This window comes from Phasianus colchicus, chromosome 9 (assembly GCF_987193195.1).
Source record: "Phasianus colchicus chromosome 9, bPhaCol1.hap1.1, whole genome shotgun sequence".
Taxonomy (NCBI): Eukaryota; Metazoa; Chordata; class Aves; order Galliformes; family Phasianidae; genus Phasianus; species Phasianus colchicus.
Genome location: NC_143444.1, coordinates 23,996,570 through 24,009,559, shown reverse-complemented (window position 1 = coordinate 24,009,559; position 12,990 = coordinate 23,996,570). Strand labels below are relative to the sequence as shown.

Here is a 12,990-nt window from a genome sequence, read left to right as displayed (position 1 = left end):
ACCTAAATGTGAAGAAAGATTGCCTGATACTTTGAAGACTGAACTCCTCGTGCGTACTGATGTTACTGGCCCCCAGTGGCAATGATGGTCATGTCCTTAACGCTTCTAATTTTACCTTCCTTTCCATTCTCTAGGGAAGAAGTAAATGACAAATTACGAGACATGCCAGATGGAACATTCCTGGTGCGTGATGCATCGACCAAGATGCAGGGAGACTACACTCTGACATTACGGTACGCGCTGAGTAGTTGTATCCCACACAGTAAGACCCCAAATAGCTAGTTGTGATTCCAGTGGCAGCAGTGGCTGTGTAACGCTGACATGGATCAAGTTGAGAGATGTTCCTGAGATGCTGCAGATCACAGAATGAGCATGTGAATAACCAGATAGTCTGTTCTGTGCATTGGATCCTGTCCCTCACTAAGCAGTACTGTAAATATCTCTTTGTAAATGAGATAGGACTCAGGAAAGATTGACACTCAGTAGGGCTTCATAGTTTCAGAACTCCTAAAGGAAAAGGTATTTATAAACTAGGACTTTAATTAATGGGAGTGTGTTGAATATCTCATCAGCATGCAGCTCTGGAGGACTGAACACAGTGTATTTGTAGAAGGAGTGTCTTGTGCTTTCTGATCTAAAGTTTAGGAAATATTGAACTAGAGCCATGTTCCTTTCTTCATTAAAATTTCTTCTGCAGTTAGGTGGCAGACCTCACGTAACAATTGCTGGGGCCTTGCCCAGCCTGTCCTTGCCCAGCCTGTCTGGCCACTTGACTCTGCCAGGCTCTCAAGACTGGTTGTTAAGGCAAATGGGCGAGATGCCTACACCACTGCTGCTGCAGCACACCTTTGGGAGTTTCTGTGATGTGGCAGATATTTGTTCTTGCTTTGAAATTCAGTTGTATTATGGAAGGTTTGACCCCAAGAGTGTCATTTAAATTCTGCTTTGACTTCTGCTTTGACATTCAAGACTTTTGTGCTAAGGTCTGGCATGAGTTAGTTATTTTCCTGAATGCATGTGTCTTTAGAAACCAAAATGGAGAGTGCAGGATGCACAGAATATTGTCTAAGCAGTCTGCTAGTTTAAAAAAAAAAAAAAAGAAAGAAAGAAAAAAAAGGAAGAAACTGCTGGAATGTATAAGTCTGGATAATATAAAGCCCTAAACTTACAACCATGTTGTAATCCTTGGGAGATTTTATTTAGGTTCATGTATCCTGTGTTAGCATCTGTAACTCAGGAGACTTGTTAATTGCTGTATGACTCTATATGCAGTTGTATGTTATTAGTGAGTCCAAGCTGCAGGAAAGTTTGGTTTGGGTTCAGTATGGCACTTTTACTCAGTCTTTTGGCATCCGTCTTTTCCTTTACAAAACTTTTGGCTGAGTTATGTCTTAAGGTGACTCCAGAATGAACACACAATAAGATAATTACTTTGGTCTTTGCTCCTATTCAAATAATAGTCGATGATAACTCTGTGTCTATTGACTCTTAAACTACCGAATATCTGCTAGTATATAAAGAACCATTATAAAGGTGTGTGTTAATCTGTTTGACTTCAAAGACTTACCCAGGAACTTCACTGGTGTCTTTGTTAGCAGCCCCAGTGTTGAGAAGGATAAGAGGTATGCAGTAAAACTTCTGAATGACTGTACTGCTTTACAGGAAGGGTGGCAACAATAAACTGATAAAGATCTATCATCGGGATGGAAAATACGGCTTTTCTGACCCACTGACATTTAATTCAGTTGTGGAACTGATTAACCACTACCGCAATGAGTCTCTTGCTCAATATAACCCGAAGCTTGATGTGAAGCTGATGTATCCAGTGTCCCGATACCAGCAGGTAAGGTTTTCACTGAACCCCAGTATCCATTAGCACAGACAAGAAAAAAGAGTGGAACTTGTATATAATTCCATTTTCTGTACATGAAGCCTGACTTTTTTTTTGGTTTGTTTCATACAAGATTCTTTTCTTGGAAGCTTGCAAAAATGAGTTTTCACATTTGACCTCACTTTGCTCATTGTAATGGGTCTTTCAAATTGTCTAGCCACTTAAGCTGCTGCTTCTATCAAGCTTCCAGTCTCCATCTAAGCAGTCCAGCAGAGAAGTGAAACCCTAGCATGTAGCATATTTGAGTCTCTGAGAAGCATTTTATTTTTCCCCTTAAGCCCAGGTGGATCCAAACAATATTGTTCTAGATAGTGTTGATCTTGAAGCACATATGAGCCATGCGGCTGCGTGCTCTGTGCATAGCTATGTAGATTTTTCAAAAATGTTTTAATGTTTTATTCAGTAGCCTGAGACGCTGCCCTGTTTTAAGGGGAAAGAACTGCATTTGGAAACGCCCATAATTCCAGTTCTCACTGTCTGTAGACTGTGGAATTTGCTGTGTGGAGGAAGGGATTTAGATGGGGAGTTTGTGTGTTTTGTGGAAATCTGATTATAAAAATGCTGCGGTAGCAAAACAATGCAAATGTGTACAAGTGACAAATGAATACTTATGAGGAAAAGACTGCTTTGTTTGAAGTCTAAATAGATTTTCGTATGTACAGGATCAGTTGGTGAAAGAAGATAATATAGATGCAGTAGGTAAAAAGCTTCAAGAATACCACGCTCAGTTCCAGGAAAAGAGTAAAGAGTATGACAAATTGTATGAAGAATATACCAGAACATCACAGGTTGGTTCCGCTTCAGCTATCTATAGAGACTCTTTCCAGTTACATAAGGAGCAAAGAAAATGGTTTTAACCTGCTGTGGCTAGCAAAGTCAACCCAAGGTCAGAAAATACAGGGAAAAAAACCTTTATAAATTGTGAAATAGAGCAAAGTGGTTTCAAGCTTAATGGAAATGCAATGAATATTACTTATGGCTGATGGTCATAGAGCTATGGTGTGGGGCAAGGAAGGAATAGGAGCTGAACTTCCCAGTATAAGGTAGAGCAACGGCCATCACCTTCGTGCTGGAGACTTCTTCCTTTGCTGTTGAGTATTTCCAGATGCTGTATCCAGCAGTGAGAATTGTAGAGGGGTTTGTCCAAGTTCTGTATGAAGTCAAGTTCAAATAAGATTTTAGATATTATGCATTAAGGAAGTGTGAATGCAGAATTTGGACTGATTCTTGTAATGTAAAATAGTTTGTACAGGGGTAGGAGGTTTGCTGGCAGTCTTACTGCATGCTAAGATGGAAAATATGACTAAAATATTTCTGAGGGGTTTACAGCCTAATAGAGACCATCATCTGAGGGAGAGAGCTAGACTTGCAGGGAGTAAGGCTTCCCTGTACTTCCGTGACACTACTCAAACGTTTGTCTAAACTTAAACCTGAGAATTGCATTTTGACTTGGGGGAGAGAGTAGTTCGTCCTTTCATTCAGTTCAGGGAACATAATAGAGTCATGCGTTGTCTCCATTATGAAAAAATGATCAAGGACTCTTTGCTCACATAGGAAATCCAGATGAAGAGGACTGCAATTGAAGCGTTTAATGAAACTATTAAGATATTTGAGGAACAGTGCCACTCACAAGAGCGATACAGCAAAGAATACATTGAGCGATTTCGCAGAGAGGGAAATGAGAAGGAAATTGAACGGTAGGCTCTCAAGTCATGTTTCTTTCTGAGGAAGAACTAGCATCCACGCTGGCACTCCTGTGAAGCCCTATATTGCATTATGTAAAGCACTTTGTAAACTAAGTATTTTCACTGAGACCTTTTCCCAAAGTATCTGAACCTTCAGTAAAGCCCTCTTCTATTGGAAATTGCATTGCAGACAGAAGAGATGAGAGATTTGCAGATTATTCTGTCTCTGACTTCACGTAAATGAAGATACAGGGATGAGGACCAGGAAATAATTTCATTTGCTTACCCAATTCCATTTGAACTTGCTTAGAGTATAATTCAGAAAAATCTTTACAAGTAAACTGTGCAGCGGAAATGGACGTAGCTCCAATAAATCTCATAGTTCATAATCAGTTTTGGTCACATTCAAAGGAGATTTATATTTAATTGCTACTACTTAGTAGCAGATATTGATCATCAAAAAGAAGGGCCTCATTTGAATTTGCTTTTCTGTAAAGTTACTAGAAAAAAGTGTGTGTGCACCTTTGAAGGAATGCCAAGTACAGTGCCTAACTTGACACAGTGCTTAATGAATCATGGTAGAGGAGCTGAAAACGCTTACCCGTAACAATTTTATTGTGCCATGGTGCTTCATTCTGACTGGGTTGACCTTACCTCTCAAATACTACACTTGTTTGTAGGATAATGATGAACTATGAAAAATTAAAATCACGCCTGGGTGAGATCCATGACAGTAAAATGCGTCTGGAACAAGATTTGAAGAAACAAGCTCTGGACAACAGGGAGACTGATAAGAAAATGAATAGTATCAAGCCTGACCTAATTCAGCTCCGCAAAATCAGAGATCAGTATCTTGTGTAAGTAAGGCTGACCTGTTCCTCAAAGCAATGTCTCTGGTGAACCTGATTAATGATTGTTTTCATCAGAGTAATGTGAATTATATTTTCTTTTCTTAACTAAAGTTCCATGAGTGCTAAGGTACTTTACTGTACCAGAAAAGAGGGCATTGCAGAAGATTATGCAAGGAAGTGGAAGCATGCTTATGAAATCTGTGGTCCTTCTGTGTCTTTTGCTAATGGAGAGCAAGCGAGGCTATAAAGTGTTTATTTGTGGGATTTTGTGTCTGAACTTAAGCTTCCTCAGTGTGAAAACTCCCATGCATACTCTGAAGTAACATACTGATGTCCTCTTCTTCTGGCAGATGGCTCAATCACAAAGGGGTGAGGCAGAAGCGAATAAACGACTGGCTGGGGATCAAAAATGAAAATATTGATGAGTAAGTGTCATGCGTAAGGATTTACTGAGAAGTGTTCCATTGATAAACAATGCCTTTTGTGGAGGGTGGTAATACAAAGCACCAATTTCTAAGTAGAGGAGTGCAAACAAAGGAAGGAATTCGGTAGGGAGCTGCACGTCACTTGAGGCAGCAAGTCTGCTGAAACGTTTAGGATTACATCTGAATTGGAACAATTAAGTACTGAGTTGAAACTTGTAATATCAAGGGCTGTCAGCAGATACCAAATGACTGTTAAGAATCTGATCTCCCTATTTCTGTGAGCTTTTTTTTTTATATTTCTGCAAAAATCACTTGAGCTTTTTTTTTAACTCTTCACTAAGTGCTGGCTCAGTTAACAAACTTACTCTCTCTCAGCACGTATTTTGTGAATGAAGAAGAGGAAAACCTGCCACATCACGATGAGAAAACTTGGTTTGTTGGGGATCTCAACCGCATCCAAGCAGAAGACTTGCTCTGTGGGAAACCTGATGGAGCATTTTTAATTCGAGAGAGTAGCAAGAAAGGATGTTATGCTTGTTCTGTGGTGTAAGTGTATTTTCTTTTTGTTATAACTGTTCAACTTGTGAATCTCTACAACAGTTCTTTATTCAAGAGAACAAAAGCTAGGCATATCCTACACCTACTATTGAAATGCGTTGCCTGTTTGTAGGCAGTCTAGCATGGTAAAAGCTTTGTTGCAGAAATCTGTTTTCAAAGTGCAGTAACTGTAGTCCAAGCAGTCTCTTCAGTCACACAATTACCAGTAAAAAATTCTGAAGTATCCCAGCTTGAAGCTGTACAGTCATAAGCAAATCAAGGCCAAATTCTCCAATATTCTTTCCTGCCAAGGAATACATGAGAAGAATCAAAATGAGATTGTAAAGCTGCAACATCTTCTGTTCTCATTGTTAGACATGCCAAATTTGAGGTGCTTTCTCTTCTGTGCTTAAGATAACAGTGATGCTTCAGAGGAGGCATAATTTGTGAGCAGTAATTTTTGACATTCACACAGCCTTGCATTGATTTCTTGTGTTTCACTTTGTTTTATGCTGGTGTAATGGAGGTCAGAAAAACTCTGATTCCATTATCTAAAAATCCTTCAAGCCTGTTCTCGAGTGCAAAATGGCTTTCACTGATTTATTTCACATGAGGTTAATTGCATCTGAAAGCAAGTCTGGGAAATGAATATGTGAAGGTATATCACCTCAAGGTAACTGAAGACTGTAGTATCTGCTGTGTTCAAGATACCCGTTTGTCACAGTCAATGAAGTGACATCAGATACTTTCACTTGGTTGGTATCATACTGCACTATAGCGAAGGAATGGCTTAACATAACCTGTTCCTACATGTGACTTGGATTGTAAAAGGCTTCAGTACAGGGATTACATAATACTTGATCTTTTTGGCAGATGAGTTATTCTAGCAGCCTTGGAAATACTGTGTTCCAGTAAGTGCATTGCCAAGTTAGGGACTTTGTAGCTATGACTTCAGATAATGAACCGACTTGAACCTGTGCCATGCTCAACATTAGAAAATGCACGCTGAAAATTAGAGCTGTGTTTCATGAAATATTCTGTAGGTCCTAAGAACATGTGGGTTTTGGCTTGTGCACTTACTTAACGGAAAGGTTTCCAAAAAAGCTGAGTTTGTGTTTGCTTATTTCAGGTGCTTGTCTTCCTTGTTAAACTCTTGACTTTTTTTTTCCAAGAAATGTTTGGGGAACAATGCAGGAGGGAATCGTGCTGCTGGGACAGAAGAAGCTTCTTAGGTTGATCATTATGCAAGAGTATTTAATCACACGCCCTAAAGCACTGTTTCTTTGCAGACTATTAATCTCCTCTGCTTGCATCTACTGAGTCCTCCATTATGTAATTTAGTGACTGGCAGTGTTGCTGCATTAGTTAATTGTTAATAGACTGTCACTTTGGGTTTGTTCTTTGATGTCAAGCTCTCCTGTTTTCTTTCCTTGCAGAGCTGATGGAGAAGTGAAACACTGTGTGATCTACAGCACTCCAAGAGGTTATGGGTTTGCAGAACCATATAATCTGTACAGCACACTTAAAGATTTGGTTCTTCATTACCAGCAGACATCCCTTGTTCAACACAACGATTCCCTCAATGTCAGGCTTGCCTACCCTGTCTACGCACAGATGCCCCCTTCTCTTTGCAGATAAATTTTGGGGAGGAGGAAAGTGTTGGCTATCTTGGATTCTTTTCTACAATTTTTATTAGAACTTGGAGGGCATTCTTTCTCCTTAGACTGCTTGTTTTGCACAAGAAGTGATTCTGTGAATGTGAATCAAAAAGAGGCCTAGCAGCAACAAGACGACAACTTGGGTGTAGGTGTCCTGGTGCTACCTTAAAAGCTCAGCTGTGCTTTTACACTGATACTTTTGTTTCCTTATGAGGGGAATAGAGATCCCCAACAAAACCCATACAAAAATACTGGAAGCAAAACATTGTTTTCTGGAGATGATTTTTTGACCAGGCACCTTCAATGGAACTTCTAATTGGAGTTTGTTTTCTCTTGTTCTAGTAGAGACAATTTGAAGCCTCTGTTTGAGGCATCAGTAATGTCTTTCAGTCTTAAACTCCCAAGAAACTGGGGAGGAAACTCTACCACAGCAATTCTTCTCTGTTAATTTTAGCAGCTTCACTGCGATTCAGACGAACTTCTGAAGAGGGCTTGTCTTGAGGTAGCATGGAATTTGGTGAGAGAAGACCAAAGGAATAACGGGAAAGCTTCAGGTTTTTATTTAAATGGAAAATGCTTGTAAAGAAAAGTTGCTTTATTTTTTTGCCAACAGTGATGAAGTTTTGGTTTCAATGGCACTACAGGTCTTCACTTAAAGGAAACATTTATAACCAAATTGAACACACCAAAACTTTGTTGCTAGATTGAGCACTTACGGGGAAGGTTGCGTTAGCATCCGCACATAATTTCTACACCAAAACTTGAAACAAATAAAAGGAAAAGCTAAAATGTTGTGTGGCTTCAAAACACTAAATTTGTCTGATCTGATGTAACTGCTCACTCCTCTCTTTTTTCACCCCTCCCTTCCTCCCACTCCTCAGCTTGGGATTCTGTTTTCCATTGTTAAAGATACGTGCTTCAGAATGTAAACTAGAATGAAGCTTGCACTCACATGTTGCAGTTCTCTTGCTGAGCAATGACAGACTCTTGTAATGCTTGGTTTTGATATAGAAGAGGCAGGTGCAATCAATCTCATGCTTCTGGATGGCTTATTGTACCAAATGATTTCTTGAGGAGTAGCCACTTAGGTCTGTATAGAAGTGAGCATGCTAATTATAATTTGCAAGCTAGATTCTGAACTTTCGCACCACTGCTGCCAAGCAAGATTTTACAGTGGTATAATTAAATTTCCTCGTAGTTATTTTGGACTTCGGGCAAAACACAGGGAAGGGGAGGGAGCTGTACTCCTCAGTTATTGCGTGTCTGGTACCATCCTTTGGCAAAGGCTGCTGTCAAATACTGGAGAAGGTAGTCCTGGGCTTTGTCAAGTATAGCAATCATCCAATAAATCCCCTCCTTGGACACCATACAAAGCAGCTTATTTCCATTCCTTAAGCTTCTAAAATGAAAAAGAGCTAAGTTTGGCAAACTGAGCCATTTGGCATCAAAGCATAACCGGCAAATTAATTGTTTAGTGTGCAACCTTGAAAGTTACTTTTGTTCCTATTACTGGAAATGGTTCCCTTGAAATGCACCCATTGTACAGGACAGGAAGCAGACAGTCATGCAGATCTGGGAATGCTGTAGACCTGTTTCTGACCCTGTGGCTGATTTCCTGTTTAAATGTGGGTTTTCTGTAATGCGTGGGGAGGAATGCCAGGCCTGTTGATATTTAATGTTTACACGATAAGTATTATTTAACTGAATGTTGTGAATTTGCAAGCAGGGAAATGACAGGTCTGAAGCACTGACAGCCGTTGCAAGGAAGGCAGTCTGGTTGCCTGGTGTGCCCGTGAGATGTTTTATTTTGCACTAATGACCCTGATGCGTCCCAGGCACTTTTTAATCAGCCAGAGAGTGTCATCTTCTGGCAAAGAATTCTGTAGATTCCACTTTTCTAATTCAATGAAATGTTATGAAACTTAACCAAAGCTGGGAAACAGAGAAGAAAGTTCATGTAAGCTGTTATGTCAACGTCCCCCATGCCTGCACTTGTGTTCCTTCTGTCCCACTTCCCCAGGAGAAGGAAAAAAGCTGATGTAGCCTTTGCTCTCTGTGAAAATCTGGAATGGAATCCTCTGTTGTGTATGGATGTGGAAATTTTTCTTTTTAAAGAACCTTGCCCCACCTCTTGGGTAATTAGTAGTTCTAATCTGGTAGCTGTAGACCTGTCGTTCTCACACCTCTTGTGCAGCTGACATTCCCTCAGTGCTGGATTCAGCCCAAATGAGGAAAATCAATTCAAAGACACAAATGATAGCCAGGTGCCAGGAAAAACCTTTGCTACAGGAGTTTGTGAGCGTTTTCTGTGCCCCTGTGATCTCTGGGCTCTCCTTTTGCAGCGTTACCATTCAGAGCTGGTGAGACGTAATTCTCACCCCTGTTTTTGTCCAAGGGACATCTGCTACCTTAGTAGATAGCACTTGGGCTTGGTTTTGTTTTAAAAAAGCACGGGTCTGCTTTTAGCCCATAAGTGCTGGCACACCCTCTCAGTACTGACAGCAGCAGGGTAGAAAAGTGGGGTTGTCTTGAAGTTTCCCTGTAGTGGAATCTCACTGATCCTGTGAGGTCTTGGTCCAGGCTCCAGCCCTGGCCATGCCAACGCAAATACTGTGTAATCCCACTGGCGTCTCTGGCAGGATCTTGGCTTTGCAGTGGTGTGAGCGAGTTCAGATGCTGGCTCGTCTCTCTCAGAGATCTCTTTGCTAATCACAGGTGATGCCTTTGCTGTGCTCAGAGCCGAAAGCCATCTCGAAGCATTCTTTGAAATTCTCTTTGACCCAAACCTTTGGAAGAGGTCTGTGGGCAGATCGAGGCTGTGCTGCTTGTATTCAGCTCCTCCCTATGTTTTGCCACTGTGTCCTTTTGTATTTGCTTTAGGCACCTGAAGCCACGCTGCTGGCGTTAGTGCCCTGTGACCCTCACGTGCCATTGCACAGATTCTTTTTGCATCAGATTTGCACTCGTATGGCAAGTGAAAAAATGGGTGTGAACCAACTGGCACAGGGAACTGCCGCCATCAGCTGAGCAAGGGCTGGGTCCTGCTGCCTTTGTGCCCTCAGCCTGCTTCTGTTTGCTCAGCAGCACTGGACCGGGGAGGCAAACCATTGCATCCAGTAGTTGTGAACTTGCGTGGCTGAGAAATCAGAACTGGGCCAGTGAGGTACAGGATTACAGCCTCGTACAATAGAACAGCTGTTAAGCCTAAAACAAATACAGGAAATGTGAACATAAAGGCAAAACAAAGGAACTTGAGTTCTTTTAAAGCAGTAAAATGCAAGAAAGCTTTGGTTTCAAGAGTCAAAATGTCAGGAGGAAGGAGGGGGAAGGTCTCACTGGTGTGGCAGCGGCTTCGTGTTGGGCTGCAGTCTGAGGAGTATTGATTTCATTGACCCGTGTTGTATTAAATATATATGTAGGGTTAAATAAATAACTTTTGCACAGTGTTAAATGGGGGCGGGGGGTAGGGTGGGAACGTTGAAACTCTGATATGCACAGTTTCTTCTAATCTGTTTTGAAGTATATTTGCAGGGATCAGGGGTGATTCAGTATTTTGTATTCGGATGGATGGGAAATCAGGCCGACCTCCACAGTTGCCATTGGCCCCGTTACGTCAGCCAAGAGTGCCATGTTTTTGAAGTTAGTAAGTTATGATCTTTTCCCACTCATTTCTATACTGGTTGTGAGTAATCTTAGAATGGAAGTAACCAACCCAGGAGCAGAGGTTCATCTCAGGGTGTGTGGAGCAGGAGCAGCCTGTGCCCACCCCCCAGCTGGGATGTTCCACATTCAGGGCTCCTATTGTGTTGGGTGTTGTTATAATTCTCAGCTGCTTTGCACCGCTGGGTAGTTGCAATCCAGAGTGTAGATCCAGTACAGCCTTCTGTCTCTTGCCAAAAACAAACCGCTCTTTCCACACTCGTCTCTCTTGATGTGGCAGAACATCAAGAAGTTTTCCATTTAATGTGATGGGCCTGATTCTTTTCTCGCTGACACTCGTGTAAGCAAGAGTCCCACAACAGAAAGCCATGTCCAAGAGAAGAGCTTGTACTTCATCATATCCGAATCCAAGTCATAGCGAGGCAAAAACCAAAGTTTGTCCTTTGCAAAGCCAGGCAACTGTAATGGGGACTATGGAAATGCAGGGTGGCACTTGGTGCAGCTCTGGGGAGGACAGGGAGCGAGGGCTGCGTGTCCCCGAGCCCAGATTGAGTGCAGAGTTGCTGCAGGAGTGTCACAGCTTCGGGTTGGAAAAGCCCCTTATTTGGTACTTGAACAATCTCTCTTCTGTTTTTGAATGTCTTGTTTATTTTTTATTTTTGTTACACTAACAGGGAATAAAAATCTGAAATGTTAGTGAGTCTCGTACGTTTGCTGCATTGTGCAGACATAAAACAGGTACTGCTTGTGGGGCGAGAGGGGTGTGAGACAGGTTCAAAATGCAGTTTGACAAAGCATTAGGATGGGTCAGGGGTTGTTTTGTTCAGATCATCTTTCAAATCAGACTTTTGTATGCATAGTTTCCTTCTGCTAATTTGCAACATCTGCTTTTGAATCAGCAAAGTCAAAATACGTTCCCAAAGAATGAAGCAGGGAGGGGAGCGAGTAACTCTTACTTCAATTTAGCATGCAAACAGCCCCGAAATAGCTTTAAAAAGGGGAAGGGTCAGCATCCCAAAGCTTCCCTGCTTGTGGCGTGGTGGAGCAGCAGCAGGTGCTGGTATGGGAGCTCTGTCTTCAGCTGCGCCACTCCAGCAGCGCAGGCTGAAAGCTTGGGGTACTTCGTTGTCCTCCATGTGCACTGCAAGAAGCAGTCAGGAAATTAATAGAAGTTTTGAAGTACTGCTCCTCTGTACTGGAAGGAAACGCGGCCACTGATCCCTGGTTTCCTTTGGCACAGCTCGTGCTGCCAGGAGCGGGGAGTGGAGCTGCTGGCCCGAAGGAAGGCTGGCCGTACAGCTGGGCCAGCCGAGTGCTGTGCGAGGAGCGCGTTCTGCTGGGGTTAGGGGAAGTTTGGCCAACATTTTTGTGAATCTTGCATTCTGTGGGCAGAAATATTTTCCACCGTACGGGAAAGGAAAAAATTTCTTTTGAAATCTTTTCAATTCCTTCCTGTTTGTTCACAGGGGCAGATAGCGCCGTGCCTGTTAACTGTTTAGATGATGGCGGTGCTCCCGGCGCAGCCTTTGGGGCTGGCTCCATACAACTGGTGCAGAATTTGCAGGTTTGTTTGCTATTGGCATAGAGTCACCATGCTTTATGACAGCATTTGTCCAAAAACTTGCCTTTACAAATACATAACGTGAGCTTCGGAGGAAAAATAAAAATCCCAATCAAGAATCAGTGTTAGACACAGCAGCTTTAATTTGACCCTTCCCCAACATTGGTTCCGTATCGCTTCCGTAGGGCTGGTGATTGCTTACCCCAACCCTGCGGTGTGCTGTCCCTGCACCAGGTCAGGGAAGGGGCTTTGGGATTGTTTGGATAAACAGGATCATGTCCGGTGATGGGAACACCAGGGGCGGCCAGGCTGTGACTTTGGGCCCCCAGGGCTGTGTGGATGGGTTTGGGGCTGGGTTGTGTTCCTGAGTGTCAGGCAGAGATAGTTTTGACTAAACCTGTTAATTTTGTATATCTGGCTGTTAATTGCACCACGGGATTGTAATGGTCTGCATCATCTGTGTGTGTGCGTGTGTGTGCGTGTGTATCTGTACTGTATGTATATAGATAAATGTAAAATATATTCCCATACACATTGATATGCATTAGCTGTAAGTGGCACTGCCCCTTGGAAACTAAACCAGAACTCACCGCTAGCACATCCTGCTTGGGCAAAGCTGGGCTTATTTCCATAAATGACAAGGAGCTGGTCCTGACCACCTCCAATCCGTGCTTCTGAAATCCCGCAGGATGGGTTTCCTGGGGGGAGTTCCTCTGTTTGTA

General features: G+C 42.3%; 1 protein-coding gene across 4 annotated transcripts in view; it reads left to right on the top strand.

The window, feature by feature from the left end:
* PIK3R3 (phosphoinositide-3-kinase regulatory subunit 3) overlaps positions 1-7,836 on the top strand; it is a 59,099-nt gene extending 51,263 nt beyond the window's left edge. For all 4 annotated transcript variants that reach the window (XM_090146619.1, XM_031601700.2, XM_090146620.1 and 1 more), the window contains 8 exons: positions 135-233; positions 1,663-1,843; positions 2,554-2,679; positions 3,446-3,588; positions 4,257-4,433; positions 4,778-4,852; positions 5,228-5,398; positions 6,826-7,836. In XM_090146619.1, the coding sequence (XP_090002745.1) occupies positions 135-233; positions 1,663-1,843; positions 2,554-2,679; positions 3,446-3,588; positions 4,257-4,433; positions 4,778-4,852; positions 5,228-5,398; positions 6,826-7,027 (1,174 nt within the window). In that variant the 3' untranslated portion in view covers positions 7,028-7,836. The remainder of the gene's footprint in view (positions 1-134; positions 234-1,662; positions 1,844-2,553; positions 2,680-3,445; positions 3,589-4,256; positions 4,434-4,777; positions 4,853-5,227; positions 5,399-6,825) is intronic.
* Positions 7,837-12,990: the final 5,154 nt, after the last annotated feature.